General features: G+C 38.6%; 3 protein-coding genes across 5 annotated transcripts in view; all 3 read left to right on the forward strand.

Moving 5' to 3' along the window:
* The first annotated feature begins 1,248 nt into the window (after positions 1–1,248).
* Positions 1,249–2,755, forward strand: LOC107561894 (39S ribosomal protein L54, mitochondrial-like). Its single transcript, XM_016246425.1, has 3 exons — positions 1,249–1,378; positions 1,595–1,751; positions 2,301–2,755. Exons 1-3 carry the CDS (start codon positions 1,258–1,260, stop codon positions 2,431–2,433), a joined length of 411 nt encoding a protein of 136 aa, XP_016101911.1. The 5' UTR covers positions 1,249–1,257; the 3' UTR covers positions 2,434–2,755.
* A 227-nt stretch (positions 2,756–2,982) lies between these two features.
* Positions 2,983–10,554, forward strand: LOC107561899 (mucosa-associated lymphoid tissue lymphoma translocation protein 1 homolog). Of its 2 annotated transcripts, none has more exons than XM_016246428.1 (17): positions 2,983–3,290; positions 5,176–5,330; positions 5,425–5,591; positions 5,749–5,879; positions 5,958–6,102; positions 6,177–6,364; positions 6,447–6,543; positions 6,646–6,690; positions 6,774–6,815; positions 6,905–7,108; positions 7,234–7,411; positions 7,499–7,573; positions 7,649–7,776; positions 7,951–8,100; positions 8,209–8,366; positions 8,548–8,685; positions 9,751–10,554. In XM_016246428.1, the coding sequence occupies exons 2-17, from the start codon at positions 5,194–5,196 to the stop codon at positions 10,180–10,182; spliced, it is 2,415 nt and encodes an 804-aa protein (XP_016101914.1). In that variant the 5' UTR covers positions 2,983–3,290; positions 5,176–5,193; the 3' UTR covers positions 10,183–10,554. The 2 variants fall into 2 exon arrangements, with proteins under 2 accessions (XP_016101914.1, XP_016101915.1); XM_016246429.1 differs by having other exon boundaries at positions 2,983–3,120.
* Positions 10,555–11,641: 1,087 nt separating this feature from the next.
* The window catches only part of LOC107561900 (scaffold attachment factor B2-like), an 8,699-nt gene continuing 2,569 nt past the window's right edge, over positions 11,642–17,771 (forward strand). Inside the window, exons 1-11 of one of the 2 annotated variants that reach the window (XM_016246432.1) lie at positions 11,642–12,118; positions 12,534–12,621; positions 12,762–12,829; positions 12,935–13,162; positions 13,248–13,301; positions 13,406–13,454; positions 14,224–14,665; positions 15,002–15,048; positions 15,120–15,214; positions 15,306–15,455; positions 16,123–16,220. In XM_016246432.1, coding sequence (XP_016101918.1) covers positions 11,966–12,118; positions 12,534–12,621; positions 12,762–12,829; positions 12,935–13,162; positions 13,248–13,301; positions 13,406–13,454; positions 14,224–14,665; positions 15,002–15,048; positions 15,120–15,214; positions 15,306–15,455; positions 16,123–16,220 — 1,472 coding nt within the window. In that variant the 5' untranslated portion in view covers positions 11,642–11,965. Of the gene's footprint in view, positions 12,119–12,533; positions 12,622–12,761; positions 12,830–12,934; positions 13,172–13,247; positions 13,302–13,405; positions 13,455–14,223; positions 14,666–15,001; positions 15,049–15,119; positions 15,215–15,305; positions 15,456–16,122; positions 16,221–17,771 lie in introns of both variants that reach the window. The other variant, XM_016246431.1, reaches the window with a different exon arrangement.

Here is a 17,771-nt window from a genome sequence, read left to right on the forward strand (position 1 = left end):
GTGTGTGTGTGTGTGTGTGTGTGTGTGTGTGTGTGTGTACAGGCAAGCAGATGTGGCCAGAATATGAATGCATTGTATTCTTTATAACACTTTTCTATAGGAGGAAAGAGCTTAAATTCAGCGCCTTGCGTTCATACTCCGGGATCATCCGCTCGCCTGTACATAGTTTATATTTTTAATAAACTGAATACTACATGTGTTTTTTTTAAATCACCGTCTCCTTCCACAAAGCCACGTAAGCGTTTTCCCACTGATTTCTCTTGAACTTTTTCATTAAAAAGATTTGTTCGGGTTAATTAACTCATATAATACTAAGTGACCATTTTTGCTGATTAGGCCTACATCTTTATGCCAGTAGGTGGTGACAAATTAATATATTTTATGTTTTTTGAGTGAGTTATTGAATCACTGAATCATTTTAGGCCTTCAATTGAACAGATGTGCAGATGTGACAGGATTCAAGTTCAATTTGCTCAGTATTTTTGATAATTTCTACATGCTTGAAATTGAATTTAAATATTTTCAAAATGCATCCCTTTTTAATTTGAACACAGTGAGACATTCTGCTTTCAGTTTTTTTTAGTTTGAGACTTTTGATTAATGTAGGCTATATAAATAATTACAAACATTAATTTGTACTTATACTTTAAAACATTAGATAACATATTTCCCACAAAGTAATCCCAAGGACTAAAATGGCACATGTTTTGGTAGACAGTTCATAAAGGCTAACCTACTACTTTGTCCATTAGTCTTTCTCCTATATAGGCAGGCCTGCTGTAAGAGACATTGCATGGGTCAAAATTATTGATTTTTCTTTTATGCCAAAAATCATTAGGATATTAAGTAAAGATCATGTTCCATGAAGATATTTTGTAAATTTCCTACTGTAAATATATTAAAACTTAATTTTTGATTAGTAATATGCATTGCTAAGAACTTCATTTGGACAACTTTAAAGGTGATTTTCTCAATATTTTGATTGTTTTGCACCCTCAGATTCCAGATTTTCAAATAGTTGTATCTCTGCCAAATATTGTCCTATCATAACAAACCATACATCAATGGTAAGCTTATTTAAGAATGTGGAGGAAAAAGTCAAGGAAGAAAAGAGGATTTGATGTTTTAATTGGTGTAGGAGTAATATAATTCCAAAAGATGGCAGTAATGCAACTTCTAGGATGCAAGCTGCCCTTAAAACCTAAAGAAGAAGAAGAAGTAGTTCAGACTGCATGGTGGAAGGTCTGTGGAGGCACAATGGCACATAGTGTACTTCATTATTTTAAGAGGATAAACTTGCCTGTTGTTAATGCTTATAACGAGCTTTTTGTTAACACTCTACGGATTCAGTCCCGTAGTTATGCTAGTAAGAAACCAGGTAAGGTGTGTTTTGTATGCATTTTGTATTTGCATCCATACAATGTCAACATTACCCTGCAACTTCTGACCTTGTAGGACCAATTTTCAAAACATTAAGAATATATTTGTCTTATATTATATTATATATTGTATTATATTATATATTTTTTACATTATACAATATTTTAATAGCTATTTTTGTAAAATAATGTTTATTTTATATTTGCTCTCTTAGTTACCAAAGGCAAAGGCAAAGGAATGGTAAAGGAAGTTTTTAAGGGTCCAGAAGTCTGTAAGGATCCAGTGAGACTTTGTACTCATGCAGTTGGAGTCAACATCTTCAAACAAGGCGAGGACCCTCTTATTAAACCCAGGGAGGAGTATCCAGAATGGTATGATGGTGTATTTTACTTTGTGCTTTTATATATGCATTGATTTATGGAAGCTTGTTTCCTCCACGGAATAAGAATATATCTTGCAATTCTGCATTTTTTGCCCCTCAGAATTCTGAGATGAGATTTTTCACATCATTTTTATTTTTTATTTTTTTTCTAGAATCATATGTTTATATCTTGCGATTCAGATTTTTTTTTCTTAGATTGCTGAGTTTATATCTTGCAACTCTAACTTTTCTTTCTTAGAATTCTGAGTTCATGTCTTGCAATTTTGGCTTTTTTCCTCTGAATTCTGAGTTTACAGTTTATATCTTACAATTGTTCCCCCCCCCCCCCCCACAATTGCAAGTGTATATCTTACAAATTCAGACTTTTCTTCTCTCTACTGTGATAAAGAAAATCTGAATTGTGAGATAAAAAAGGCTTTATGCCTTTACCTGCTTTATTTGCTTTATCCCACAGCAGAATCTTCCATATTCTCAAATGAGCTAGAAAAAATACTATGCTTGTAAATCAAGTTATATATATGTTGTCCTATACCTTCAGGTTGTTTCAGTTGCACCTCGGTCCACCCAAAAAACTCAACGAATTGGAGCCAGACAGTCGGGAATACTGGAAGCTTTTAAGGAAGGAGCATATTTGGAGACATAATAAACTGCATAAAGGCAAAAAGATGTAGCGGGTTTGGACAGAATCATGCGTCTTTGAGAGCAAGACCTGGGTGAACCTTTGTTTTCACAGCAGACATTACCTGAGGCACAGGTTCAGATATGTTTCTCTGCTGAGTGGAGCTCGGATATGGAGAAGTTCATCTTTTCCAGTGTAACGAACAAATCAGTGCTGAGAAAAATAAGCAAACTTTTTTTCGGTTTTGCTGGTTGTGTTGGTTCTGCTGTGTCTGAGGATCAAGTGGTTGTATTTTTGTTGTCATTCTTTGTATTACTGTTAACGTCATTGTGTTATTGTTCTCAATTCTGTCACGTGAAAAATACAATTTCTAATGCAAAATGTCAAAAAGGGTATTTTCTTTTTTTGTGTGTTCTTTCTTATAGTCATGAAAAACTTGGAAATGTCAAAAGTGAAATTGTTAAAGAGTCTAATTGTTAACTAGATTAATCTATCTATCTGTATATTTTGTGGAAGTGATGTGAGGTGACGGGTTACATCCCTTCAGCAGGATGATGATGGCTTGCTGTTCTAGGTCGAGAGAAGGTGAAAGTAAAAAAAGCTTGTGCTGCGCGTGGTGGGATGTGCATGCAAATACATGTTAGAAAGAGGAACTACTGACTGAAAAAGAACTGCTGCGGATGTTTACCATATTGATTTGTGGATTCTGATAAGCATTGGTCGCAGTTACGGATTCTGAGTGAGTTAAACGGATATTTAGTGTCCGATTGATTGATTATTGGTAAACCGGCTGTGTGCAGTGAGATATTCTTTTTAAATAATAGTATTTGTGCTACGGTCGCTTGACAACATACGTTTTAAGAAGCCGGGGTAAACTCACTTCCTGGTGTCTAAATCACCGTATAACAGGTAAGTGTACTGTTTGCCGGTTACATTTAAATATTTAAGAGCTTTTTATTTGACACATTTCGTTTTTTTTAAATGAAATCGAACAGCATACTGATCTGTGATCTAAATGCAATCATTTATATCGAGCTTTTCTAATCATGTGGTCTATGTGATATAGAACTCAAACTTTTAATTAATTACCTGTGTGGTTGGTTATTTAAAGTTACGTTTCCTAACGCACTGACAAATGTGTCGTATATAGAAAAATATAGGGTGCATTTGGTTCCGCATTTTCATGTTACTATAGGCTATGTTGGGTTCTTTTAATACAGGAACAAGTCAGCGTTAATATAAAACACGTATTAAGATTGTTGGTGTTTGTGGTGTTTTTAATATGATTAAAAAAAATACTAATAATAAAAAAAAAAATATATATTTATATATATAAAAAAAAAATATATATATATATATAGGTATTACAATAACAATTCTTAGATTATAAAAAAAGAGAAGCGTTTCACAAATCTAGATTAAAACGCCGTGTATATGTGTACATGAATTTTTATATTCGTGCTGATTAAAAAAAATACATTTAAGTTGTTAAAAAACGTCAATAGCATTGTCTTCCAAATTTGGATTTAATTACTCTAAGAATGTCAAGTGTAAGATTGTCAAGATTAAGATTACTTTTATTATTATTGCCAGCTTTTAATTTGGTGGACAAAAATATTCAAGAACTGTAGCATTTAAATGGGAATTTTTCTTTTTGGACAATTACAGCCTACCACCTAGACATTTTCCTATTGAAGTCCCCACCAAAAAATACCAATACGGAGTAGGTTTTTTTTTTTTAATGGTTTTGATCTTTATTATGTGAGAGGCTAGACATTAATCACATCTTCCCCTTTTGTGATAGGGTTTGGGTAATAACATATTTGTTAGTAAATTCATAGTTCTGTAAATGTTTGGTTTGGGAAGTTGATTTATAGTTTATTTTGAAAAAGCACAGAAATAGAGAACACTGATACCTATAGTAGAAATTACATTAATGCTTCAAAATTTTATTCAACAACTGACAACTAAATCCTAAACATTGAAAAGCATTCCTGTCTGAAGAAAAATTTTAATAAACCACTTGTCATTTATTTCTCAGATAATCATTTACTAAGTTATGGAGGACAAGAATTTGGGTGTAGAAACCCTGAGCGATGCAGCGCTGAACAGACTCGGTTACATGTTAGACAATCTAGAGTGTGGTTGGAAACAGCTGGCAAAGGCAGTGGCCGAGCAGCCACAGTTCTGCTATAGGTAGGTCTGTTATAGACTGAATTATGTGAAATAACTAACCAATGTTGTGCATGGTTATGACCAGTTCACAATTATAGAATCTACTTCTTTGTAGTGACAAAGAGCTGACTGACTGCTCACTCAAAGTGCTAAGTCCACATGGCAGTCCTGGCCGATACCTGCTTGCCCTTCTTGCAGATAGAGGGTGTACCTTGGCTTTCTTGCTTCAGTGCCTGAAGAAAATCGAGCACAGAGAGGCTGTTGGATTTCTCACTACACATGGTAGTTAAATATATAGGAGTAGGTTTTTTTTTTTTTAATGGTTTTGATCTTTATTATGTGAGAGGCTAGACATTAATCACATCTTCCCCTTTTGTGATAGGGTTTGGGTAATAACATATTTGTTAGTAAATTCATAGTTCTGTAAATGTTTGGTTTGGGAAGTTGATTTATAGTTTATTTTGAAAAAGCACAGAAATAGAGAACACTGATACCTATAGTAGAAATTACATTAATGCTTCAAAATTTTATTCAACAACTGAAAACTAAATCCTAAACATTGAAAAGCATTCCTGTCTGAAGAAAAATTTTAATAAACCACTTGTCATTTATTTCTCAGATAATCATTTACCAAGTTATGGAGGACAAGAATTTGGGTGTAGAAACCCTGAGCGATGCAGCGCTGAACAGACTCGGTTACATGTTAGACAATCTAGAGTGTGGTTGGAAACAGCTGGCAAAGGCAGTGGCCGAGCAGCCACAGTTCTGCTATAGGTAGGTCTGTTATAGACTGAATTATGTGAAATAACTAACCAATGTTGTGCATGGTTATGACCAGTTCACAATTATAGAATCTACTTCTTTGTAGTGACAAAGAGCTGACTGACTGCTCACTCAAAGTGCTAAGTCCACATGGCAGTCCTGGCCGATACCTGCTTGCCCTTCTTGCAGATAGAGGGTGTACCTTGGCTTTCTTGCTTCAGTGCCTGAAGAAAATCGAGCACAGAGAGGCTGTTGGATTTCTCACTACACATGGTAGTTAAATATATATACAAAATGATGATGATCTAATCTAGAACAGTTCCTCCATCCTCACTGTGGTGTGCCTTTGTGGCTAATGATTTGGTTTGGTAACCCAAAGGCCGAAGAGTGTGAGTCATATCACCCAGGTGTTGTTTGTGTTTTTGGGTAGTGATGAGGCAGATTGATATCACACTGCAGCCACAGAGTCAGCGGGTACCAGAGGGAAGTCCCGTGGTTCTGAGCTGCAGAGCAGTCGGACATGTGGAGCTCACCTACCAGTGGTTCAAAGGCAAAGATGAGGTCTGGTGCACTAAATTTGTAACTGAACCTACTGATTTGAAATATTATCCTTAGTCTGGTTCTTTATGGTCTCGGTAGGTGCCGGGAGGCAATGGCCCAGAGCTGGTGCTGAATCCCGTTAGTGTGGCTCAACAGGGCCCCTACATCTGCCGCGTAAGTTCTGGGGACAAGTATGTTTTCTCCAACTGGGCCCATGTACATCGGTCTGGAGGCACAAGTGCAGGCATGTGAAGATTTCACTTTCAGTCTGAAATGAATCAGATTTCCTTTATCACTGATAAATTACATCAATTGCAGGTTCCAGCAGTGGCTACTTCCCTTCGTCAGCTAGTAGGTTGTATATAATTCAGCAACCTAGGCCTCAAGCGTTGATGGAGGGAGACACTCTTTATCTTGAATGTGCTGCTCAGGCCAACCCACCTCCCCAGTTCCAATGGTATCTTAACAAACAGCCAATGCCAAACTGTACTAAAAGCATCTTAAAGGTACTCATGAAAGTCTCACAGTTGAATGCATACGAGTAATTCATTTGAATTTACTTGGGCATTTGTATGGGCTTGTCCACAGATTCCATGCATAACCACAGCGGATAGAGGTATATATTCTTGCAAGGTTTACAACCTCTATCATGAAGCGTGGAGTGATCAGGTTCAAGTAAACATAGGTAAGGTGTTTGAGATTAAATGATCCATAATGGTTCCCTTAAATACAAGTGAAATAAATCGACCAAAGATTTTTCGTTATAGCATGGCCTGTTTTCACTCAGGTCCTGGTTCCTTTTCTGATGTCTCATGGGAAGCACCAAAAGTAGGTAAGCAAGATCTGTTTAATTGTATGATTTTAACACATCTACTGATAATTTCTTGTCACTCACATGCACCTTATATTTTACAGGTGCTTCTAATGCGGGTCCAAGGCAAATGGGGGATTGTTGCGGTAAGTGATAAGCAGAAGTGTGGTGGTTACTCTCTGCATTTCATGTAAAGGATCTGATATTTTAATCTTGTCGCTTCACATATTTATAGCCACTGATAAGGTAGCATTGCTTATTGGGAACATGAACTACCTGCATCACCGGCAACTGAGAGCTCCCATGGCGGATGTGCATGAGTTGACAAACCTTCTACGCCAGTTAGACTTTAAAGTCGTCTCTCTGCTAGACCTCAACTGGCAGGAGATGCATAGTGCTGTTACTGAGTTCTTGCTGCTGTTGGATCGAGGTGTTTATGGTTAGTTCCTTGTTGCATAATTTGGATTTCTTTGACTATAGAAAAATATTTTTAAGTTCTAAGCTTCCTAATTGTTTGTTTATTAAATACATTTGGATCATTTCATCCATGTCCACCATTTCAAGGGCTGTTGTACTTTGCTGGTCATGGCTATGAAAACTATGGGAACAGTTTCATGGTACCTATCGATGCTCCAGCCTCTTATACCTTCAAGCACTGCCTCTGGGTGCAGGACATGTTACAGCGCATGCAAGAGCGCCAGACGGGACTTAACGTCTTTCTATTGGACATGTGTCGGAAAAGGTGTAGTTGATTCATAAGTGTATCAGTTCTGAAATATTGTGCATACAATTTTACTTGAAACTGACGTCTGTTGTGTTGTTCATTCAGAAACCCAAATGATGAGAGCATCCCACAACCTGGCCCCTTGAGAGTGACCGCAAACATAGTGTTTGGTTATGCGACGTAAGTCTAATGCAATGACAATCATTTTTTTGACATCTAGAAATTGTGATTACAATTTTCACATTCTGGATTCAGGTGTGTTGATGCCGAAGCATTTGAAGTAAATAAAGATGATCTCTCTAATGGAATCTTCATGAGCTTCCTTAAGAAAAGACTGATGGAGCCAGAGAAGGTCACGGTCATACTTGACAAAGTAGCAGAAGGTTTGGGGTTAAAGATGTTCGAATCATTGTCGGTATCAACATTTTGTTAGAACTACTTTCCAGACACAAAATGTGCTACTACTGTTAAGCCACATCTATGCCATAGGCTTCTATCAAAAAACTGATGACACCAAGTATGACCACACAGTTTTACAGAGTCACTGTCCATTTCAGACATGGGAAGGTGTGAAATCACTCGTGGTCGGCAGGCTCTAGAGCTGCGCAGTAATCTCTCGGAGCGTCGTGCCCTGACAGACAGCATTCAGGCTTCAGCATGCCAAGTCACAGCATCAACACGAAACTTACAGTGGGCCATTGCACATGGTGAGACCAGTTTAAAATAAAAACCCTTTAGTTTATATCCTTATGCAAAGTACTTTGGCTGTAGATAAAATTATGATAAACGTAATGATTTTGTGTAAATTGTTCCAGTCATCCCAGAGAGCCGCTGTCTTCAGTTTGAATGTGGTGTCAAGGTACAGCTAGGTTTCGCTGCAGAGTTCTCCAATATCATGATAATCTACACTCGGATATTGGAGTCACCTAAAGACATTGTGTCCTGCTCTGCTCAGCTCTCTGACTTTCCAGAGGTAAACTGACTTTCTTGTAGATCTGCAACTTGTGTTGAATCAGTCCTGAGAAAATATTACATAAATTGCTGTCCTGTGAATGAATTTCCATGGTCTGCTTCAATTTGGTGTATCTTTGGTTGATTTGGTTGACATAGCCAAAGAAGCATTGTTTACAGTTTTGACAATAATATAATTTCAGGGTCCTGAAGTAGACCTGAAGCACAGCAATCAGGAGAGTCTTCACGAGGCTGGCAGCTTACTACTGTCCATGGATGATCTACTGCCTCTGGAACAACCTCGGCTCTTTACTCGTATTAGTGCCCTGCAAAGGCTCAAGGTACAATATGTGTACAATATAATACAGGGGTTGGTCAAAATAAGGGAACACCTGGGAAATATTACTTCCTTAAGGTGTTTTACCACCATTTGCCTTTAATACAGCTTCCAGCCTACTTAAAATAGATTCATAAAACTTCTGAATATTCTCCAGTGGAATGTCATCTATCAGCCAATTGTTTCAGAAAAGTTAATGAAGGGAATCTGCTTCTCACTCTTCTCTCCAAACTGTCCACAGTGGATTGATAATATTCAAGTCAGGTGATTTGTCTGGCCAGGGCATATGTTGAAGTTCATCTTGGTGCTCCAACTGTCCAGGTTTAAGATTACAATACCATTATTTTCACATTTTAAAATTGGTGTCTCTGATTATAACTTTAGCAGTTGCAGCTATTTCATGGATGTTGGCTTTGTGAAGTTCTGTGTGGTTGGTTTTTGTGGAAACTTTCTTTAAGGTGACTATTGAGATTTGCTGTCACTTTGCAGCAGTAGTTATGTGTTGTTTGGGCACAGTTCTTCTTCGTGTTCAACGGCCCATATTATTCACCTTCAGTTTGCACACTGTTCTTCTTTTGCTGAAGATGTTTTGCCATGCTTTGTGTTCGCAGTCATAGTCATAAAAATGGGCTTTTAAGGTTACAGATGCTATGCTACCGTCAGACCCGGAGATCGGCTGAATGGATTCGAAAACAGTAAAACTCAACTGTTTAACTCTAGGGGAGTTGGAAAATGAGCCTATTTTCAAAAATAGTGGAGTGTTCCTTTAAACAAGCTTTCATGATTTGTTCTTTTTGGAAGTCTGACATGTCACCCGCTTCACAAGCACTTGTACTAAACATTGCTGAACACAACTTAACACTACCTGTAAACTGATTTACAAACTAGAGAATATAGAAGATGAAAAGAGATAAAAGATAATGACAATGTTTGTTTTTTTCACTGTAGCCTACACAAATGTTATTAACACCTATAATAATGGGTGTTCACAATATCTTGTCTAACCCCTGTATATCTAATGTTTTATATGTGTATGATAAGGCATATCTTTTTGCTCTTCCCCACACAGAAAGAGCTCTCCTTTACTGTGTGTCTACACTACAAGTACACTAATCTGGATGAAGAGCTCTTGGAAGAGCAAAGGATCAGTGTAGGCAAACCTTTAGTGTCAAAACTCAACCTACACGAGCCACGACTCTCTCACACCTCCTCCTCTGACCTACAAATGTCCAGTATAATGGAGTCTTCATCTTTCAGTGAAAGCTTCAGAGCTAACCTCCCCGACTTAAGCCTTTCCTCCATCGGATCTGCATCTACATCCTGGTCCTACTATCAGGGATCCATGGAATCACCCACATTCTCTAGTGTAAAGAATGAACCTGAGGAAACCATATGTCCTGAGTTCCTTGAATCCGAAGAACCTCCCGCCATCAAGAGTTTGCCTAGCGCCTCTTCTCAGGAACTCCCATTTAAATTTAGCAACTTACCAAATTCCCTTTAGCAGGAAAGAGTTCAAAGCTGTGCGTCTTGGATGTTACAGTGTAAATGTTACAATATGATTTTGTTATATTCCACCCAGCCATGTTACAGAAGCTTGTGAATGTAATGTAATTGACCGTTCGCAAAGTAATGACCCCTTCATTACTGTTGCTATGTCCGACAAGACATGCCGCTCTCATGCCACACATCATGTTGTCACTGAACAATATATTGCAGAGCAAAGAGGAAACTGACAACATGCCGACAGACAAGACAGAGCAGGTTACTTTTGGTATCAAACAAAGTCTCCGCTTTCAAATTTTGTACATTTTTAAGAAATTCAAACAATAAATAGGCTATTGTTTTGTGTTTCTTCAATGTATCGTGACAGATCGCTGTGGCTCCTCAGTTCAAGCAGCTCGTGAACTGATCATCTCTTCGTCTTTACTAGCATGAAATAATAAACATGAATGAACAGCAGAAGGTATCTTGTTTCAAATGCTGGAAGATGTCAATACACACCATTTTTCAAGTTCAAGTCCACAAACGCTAATCTACTCTCCAGTCTGGTGTCGGACTAAAATGTTCCAAAACATAAACCAAACCCTACCCATAATTTATCCCTAAAATCAGAGGGAAATGATAGTTGAATAACAAGGGTGTACAAACCACCTAACTCTGGTTGTAAGGCTAAAACTGACATTTCCTGTAAACTTATCCCTCAATTCTGATTGGTTGCTTGGAATATTGTTCCAAGATCAACAAGGATGTTAATCCAGGAACATTTTCCACTCACACATTAGTGACCTTGACCGACATATGTGTAATTATAAACTACTACTCATAATTTATTTTACTCACTAAAATACCAAGTAACGTTATTTTCGGGAAGAAAAGCAAAATATATAAGGTTCCCGCGCTCCTTTCAAAATGCTCTTAAATAATATATTTTCATCACATCTGCTATGTCTAATTTTATGAATAGCTGACTAAATAGGCTATTTTTTGTATAATATTCTATTTCGATTCCCACCTGAAATGTATTTTACATTTACATTGTCATTTAGCAGACGCTTTTATCCAAAGCGACTTACAAATGAGGACCATGGAAGCAATCAAAATCAACAAAAGAGAATGATATGCAAGTGTCTCAGTTAACGTTAGCTAAACGCAGTACACGTAGCGAGGCTTTTTAAAAATTATATAATAAATAAAAAGAAAACAGATAGAATAGAATAAGAATAGAGCAAGCTAGTGTTAAAGCAGGTTTTTTTTTTTTGCTTTTGTTAATTGTATAATAAATAAAACAAATAGAATACATAAAGATTAGAAAATCTAGTGTTAGTTTATTTTTTAAAGAAAACAAGCAGTTAGTAAATGAATAGAGTGCAAGTCTTAAAGGGACAATAAATAAAAATAGAATTAGAATAGAAATTGCTAGAGTTAGAGGGTCAAATAAAGATGGAAGAGATGTGTTTTTAGCCGATTCTTGAAGATGGCTATAGGACTCAGCTGCTCGGATTGAGTTGGGCAGGTCATTCCACCTGCAATTAAACCATTATCTGCAAAAACCTTCTTGGAATAAATGACACCAAGATGTTCCCGCGCTCATGTCAAATCGATTACGTTTGCGCGCATGCGCCCAAAAGCCCCAAGGCAGGCGCATGCGTAGGACTGTAGTGGACTGCGCCATTTTGCTTCGAGTGAGAAACGCTGTTTATCGCGCTCTATCTAAAAATTGGTGAGTGTGCGCGGGGTAGAGAGAGATTCGTATTTTCACCGTAACGTTCTCACAACTAGAAAACATGTCAGACTCTTCGACAGCAGATGTGGGGCCTGTGGAGGCGGGGGTGCGTAAATTATCGGAGCTGAGAGTGATTGATTTGAAGGCCGAGCTGAAGCGCCGAAATCTCGACATCAGCGGCAATAAGAGCCTGCTTTCAGAAAGACTCAAAAAGGCAAGTACAACACCAGTTATAAACATATATCTAATCATTTTGCAACTCTCTCCTGTATAAACATGCTTTGCATGCATAAGCTACTGGGGTGGGTGTTTACTGCAGTAACGTCACGTGCGGTTTGTAGGCGAATCGTGTTTTCTTTTTTTTGCTAATAGGATGCATTGGATTATTACTGGTAATTTGTCAAATGCATACGCTTTTATAACTTTCTCTTACGCACAACTCTGGCTATTGCAGACATCAAACTAGCTTTGCAGGATGCTTTGCATTCAATGCTTACGTAATATGCAATGAATGAAGTGTAGGCTGTCGTTGTAGAATAATGATGGAGTGTTGTGAAGCTGTAAACAATAGGGGAATGGCTGGCATTTATGCTTGTATTTGACTGTATAAATCATACTTACGTTTGCAGGCCATTGAAGAAGAGGGTGGAAATCCTGATGAGATCATTGTACACCTAGAGATAACTCCTAAAAAAACACCTCGGCGAACTCCAAAAGGTAAAAGTGTGTTTTGATGGGGTTTATTTCAAAATCATTCAGCTACTACATCGTGTTTCACAAATTTACACACAACTTGTTTCAATTTAATTATTTAAAAATGCTATATACGTGTATATATATTGTTTTTTTCTCTACAGGAAAAAGACCAGATGAGCCTGATGAGCTTGAAGATTGCACTCTTGAGGAGGACTCTGTTGATGGCCAGGTGCTTTGTCATTATAAAGTTGTTGATTGATATGATCTACGTAACTGGGTTGGGTTATTTTGCATAGGTTTATCTTGACTTAACAGCCGCCTTTACTTCCTTTAGGAGGACCCGGATGCTATTCCAGAGAACCTTCATGAGATGGATATTATGGACATGAATGTCCTGGATGAAGCTGATATGGGCAATGGATGTGGGCCCGAGGGAGACGAATATGACGAGGAGGTCCTAGACACGATATTGAACGAAGAGAACACGGCCAACCTGAGGGAGGATGACGCAAATAACCACGATGCAGAGGATGTCACTGATGTTGTCACGAGTAAATTTGAGGTAGAGGAGGTGAGTTTAAAATTAGCCAGTCGTACTGTTGTTTTGTTCTTGTTGAACATTGTGTGACGCTTTCTTTGGCTTTCAGGAAATGGAGGCTAATGACGTAGACGTGAATGAGAACCAGGAAGCGCCTTGTCAGGTATTTAAGGAAATTAATATTTTGGGAGTTTTTGTTGTTGTTTTTTTTTTCTACGATCGGCATTGGGTTTATTTTGTTGATCTTTATTCATTTTCCATCTATAGCAGGAGGATGATGGTGAGCATGGATGCGAGGACACAAAAAGCGTAAAAGGTACTGTATGGGGTTGTCTGGAATTGTTCTTAAAGTCAGGGTGAAGCCATGAGGTCCATTTAGTATAAATGTATTAGGTTACTCAGGAAAAAGAGACTGGAAATCCAAAGTTGATTACTGGCTTTCTGCATTGCTGACTATACATTTAGCCATTTAAATATTGAAGTAGAACCATGTTATAGTTCTTCACATGCTCTTTTTGGACTGTGCAGAAATGCAAAGAGCCAGCAATCGGTTTCAGTTAGCACATAGGTTGGTTTAAATGGTTGTTGCAGATGCAATTTAGTGTTTCTAGGTTGCTTAAAGAAGACCACAAAGAGAAGATGAGAAGAATTGGATCATGCTCAAGCAAAATCACTATAGGACTCAAAGTTTGTTAATTGGAGATTTCACTAATGGACAATTTGCTTGTTTCAAAAGAAACACAATTCCTGTAAAGACAGCACAAGCTGTTTCTTCCATGTCACGGACACTTCAAGTACTAAAGTCGACGATGGACACTCGGATGTGGTGCAGGTCTTGTGGCTTTCCCTAGTCAACAGCTTGCCCTCTGTTTCGGGGTGCAGGTGAACTGAAAAGAAATGGCCTGTTGTCTGGAAGCTTGTTGCTTGTCCTCGCTTTGGTTTTTCCAGTCTCTTCATAGGGTAGCTTGCCTTTGCTTGTGTATGAGACAGCAGAGGGCCACGTCCTAGTCCAGTTCCACGATAACCATTGCAATGTCTCAGAAGTGATTAAACTCTGTGCCATTCTATTCCTGTTAAATCCGTAGAAAGTGAGAAAGTAGCCGGGTCTTGTATATCAGAGCCACTTAAGGAAGACACCAATGAAGAGCCGACTGAAGACGAGAAATCTTCAGTCTGGGATTCTCACAAAGAGGAAGACAATGTGCAGGAACTCGCTAACTCCGAGGAGGCCGCCAATTTGGAAGCCGATTCGTCAGCCTGCGAAATGGACGTTGATGCATCAAAGCAAAGTGAAATTGAATCAACAAGCAAGGACCAAGAAAACATTCAGGACAATTTGGGGGACACCGAGAGCACTTCTGCTCAGGCCGCTAATGCTAGCGAAACAGATTTGCACGATATCGAAAGCGCAGTTGATTCGGAAAGGGCATCCAAAGGAGAAGCAGTCGAGGAATGCAAGAAGACTGAACCTGCTGAGTCTTCAGAAGTGAAAGAGTCCTCTGTAGAGGGTGATGATCAGAAAAAGAGGTTTGTTGTTTTCTGTCTACTAGAACAATGGCTTTCTGTTTCATTGGCTCCTTTGTTAACAAGTATGGGTGCTCTTGGGAGGTATAATCGACTGCGCATTTCGTCTACCATTTTGTCATTTTCTTTACTACCGTCAAAAAGTAATGTACCAGAAATTTGGTTTGCCAGTCCAAGGTATGTTTAACGTAATTGGGCTTCACATGACTATTCAAGTTATAGTATCCAAATCTTCATTCATTGTTTGTCCTCACTAGGTGGGTATTTGTTTATCGACACTGGTGTCCCCGTTTAAACTGCCCATTCAATTTCTCATTATGCCATTTTATTTTTCTGTAGTGGTGATGAGGATTCATCAAGCAAGCCTGACTCAAAAGATGATAAAGGTGGGTGCGCAGTGAGCTTTTTAAACAAATTGTTTCTGGGCTTTTCTAAATTGATTTTTGGGCCCTATCAGGTAGCGCAGCTGCTGGAAGGAACCTTTGGGTCAGTGGACTGTCTTCAACCACGAGAGCGACAGATCTAAAAAATCTATTCAGCAAATATGGCAAGGTGTGCATGTTCTAGAAAACGAACTAAAAAAAAAAAAGAGGTTGCTCTTAGGTGGGATGGTGTCCTGATCCATATTTGTTACCGCTTGCAGGTTGTTGGTGCTAAAGTAGTAACAAATGCCCGAAGCCCCGGTGCTCGCTGCTATGGGTTTGTTACGATGTGCTCTACTGAGGAGGCCACAAAGTGCATCAGCCATCTGCACAGAACCGAGCTGCATGGCCGGATGATTTCAGTTGAAAGGGTAAATAGTTTAGTTTATTATTAAAGGAACACTCCACTATTTTTTAAAATAGGCTAATTTTCAGCCGATCTCCGGGTCTGGCGGTAGCACTTTTTTAGCTGTAGCTTAGCATAGATCATTCAATCTGATTAGACTTAAATAGTTCCTAGCCATATCGGCCTAGAAAATCGCAACTTTTAATTTTCCGTCGGTCTTGGTACACAATGTAACTACAGAAGAGTCAAGTTTTAAATAGGAAATATAGAAACTATTTGGTCATTTTTGAGCGAGATCCTAACGGTCTAATCCGATTCAATGATCTATGCTAAGCTACAGCTAAAAGTGCTACCGCCGGACCCGGAGATCGGCTGAATGGATTCGAAAACGGTAAAACTCAACTGTTTAACTCTAGGGGAGTTGGAAAATTAGCCTATTTTCAAAAATAGTGGAGTGTTCCTTTTAAGGCATTAACACAGTTTCTGAATTTGGACATTCAACTCGTTTTATTTCAAACTGATTTTACTCAAAATGGATTTTCCAAAAGCTTTCTCTAGTGTGTAAGGGCCTTTTATTTCTAAACTTTTTATTATAAATTGCACCAGTGCATGAAGTATTGCTTCAGAGTTGGGTGGCTGTCAATATTGACACACATTGTGTAGTCAAAGCCTTGATTTGTATATGTATTTAGGCTAAGAACGAGCCTGCCGGAAAGAAGCCTGCTGACAAAAGCGATACCAAAAAGTCTGGCAGTGACCGACGACACTCCTCGGACTCCAAGACAGAAAAGTAAGTTGTAGATCAGTAGTATTTGCAGACATCTCTGCATGACAAATTACCAGGGGTGTGTCTAGAGGGGTGGCACCGGCCCCCCACAAAATTTGCTTGATCAGAGTATAACATCTGCTCGGGAGCAATTCGGGTGCATTTGAAATCTCACGCTCTGATGTCATATGCTAATCGGCGGCGTAGCGCCTCTTGAAGTAGAACACTCCTACTCACTGTCTGGTTCACTGCCGTATATTTCCCGTATATTTACAACGCCATTGGATTAGAGTGCTGTCAATTTCACAGCTCAAACAGGAGAAGTGTGATTTTGCATGCTGCAGACCACATCCCTGTTCTCTCTATCTGTCTATCTATCTATCTATTAGTGCTGTCAAAATTAACGCGGGCGATTTAAAATTTTTCAGTTTAACGCATTAAAAATATTTAATGCAGGGGCGGAGTACGGTTTTGCCACCCCTCTCACAACTGAACTGCTGTTTCTGTCACTTTCTCTTGACAAGTGCATTTATTCCGAATGTTTTTTACGACCACATCAGGAAAGGTCAGGAAAGTCATGATGTTACCAAAAAGGTTTTTAAAGCTGCCTTAAAACTAGTGGTTGACTTGATGATCAGAAAAAGAGGTTTGTTGTTTTCTGTCTACTAGAACAATGGCTTTCTGTTTCATTGGCTCCTTTGTTAACAAGTATGGGTGCTCTTGGGAGGTATAATCGACTGCGCATTTCGTCTACCATTTTGTCATTTTCTTTACTACCGTCAAAAAGTAATGTACCAGAAATTTGGTTTGCCAGTCCAAGGTATGTTTAACGTAATTGGGCTTCACATGACTATTCAAGTTATAGTATCCAAATCTTCGTTCATTGTTTGTCCTCACTAGGTGGGTATTTGTTTATCGACACTGGTGTCCCCGTTTAAACTGCCCATTCAATTTCTCATTATGCCATTTTATTTTTCTGTAGTGGTGATGAGGATTCATCAAGCAAGCCTGACTCAAAAGATGATAAAGGTGGGTGCACAGTGAGCTTTTTAAACAAATTGTTTCTGGGCTTTTCTAAATTGATTTTTGGGCCCTATCAGGTAGCGCAGCTGCTGGAAGGAACCTTTGGGTCAGTGGACTGTCTTCAACCACGAGAGCGACAGATCTAAAAAATCTATTCAGCAAATATGGCAAGGTGTGCATGTTCTAGAAAATGAACAAAAAAAAAAAATGAGGTTGCTCTTAGGTTGGATAGTGTCCTGATCCATATTTGTTACCGCTTGCAGTTACATTCTCCCTCTTGTTCGCTGTTGTCATTCAGTTCTGTCTAATGTGGATTATCTAATACGTCTGTCTAATAATCAGATAGAACAGTTAAAACTGAACCTGGCACACACAGTCTGTTTGGACAAAAGAAGTTGAGAACAATTATTGCCTGTTCAATGGTTATTTATAAAAAAAGAGAGATGTGTTGTCCAGGCACTTGTGCAGTGCCATTTTATGTCATCCCACTTGTGTTGGGGCACATTACTTTTCCCATGGGGCTCCCCCTGACTGGTTCTTGGCCCCCCCCCC

This window comes from Sinocyclocheilus grahami, unplaced genomic scaffold (assembly GCF_001515645.1).
Source record: "Sinocyclocheilus grahami isolate Dianchi unplaced genomic scaffold, SAMN03320097.WGS_v1.1 scaffold798.1, whole genome shotgun sequence".
NCBI classification, from domain to species: Eukaryota; Metazoa; Chordata; class Actinopteri; order Cypriniformes; family Cyprinidae; genus Sinocyclocheilus; species Sinocyclocheilus grahami.

Excerpts from the sequence above, each read along its gene's own strand:
- LOC107561894 (XM_016246425.1), top strand. The coding sequence starts at position 1,258 with ATGGCACATAGTGTACTTCATTATTTTAAGAGGATAAACTTGCCTGTT. Across the intron at positions 1,379-1,594 it reads TTATGCTAGTAAGAAACCAG|TTACCAAAGGCAAAGGCAAA; the intron begins GTAAGGTGTGTT and ends TTGCTCTCTTAG. Across the intron at positions 1,752-2,300 it reads AGGGAGGAGTATCCAGAATG|GTTGTTTCAGTTGCACCTCG; the intron begins GTATGATGGTGT and ends CTATACCTTCAG.
- LOC107561899 (XM_016246428.1), top strand. The coding sequence starts at position 5,194 with ATGGAGGACAAGAATTTGGGTGTAGAAACCCTGAGCGATGCAGCGCTG. Across the intron at positions 5,880-5,957 it reads GGTTCAAAGGCAAAGATGAG|GTGCCGGGAGGCAATGGCCC; the intron begins GTCTGGTGCACT and ends TGGTCTCGGTAG. Across the intron at positions 6,544-6,645 it reads TCAGGTTCAAGTAAACATAG|GTCCTGGTTCCTTTTCTGAT; the intron begins GTAAGGTGTTTG and ends GTTTTCACTCAG.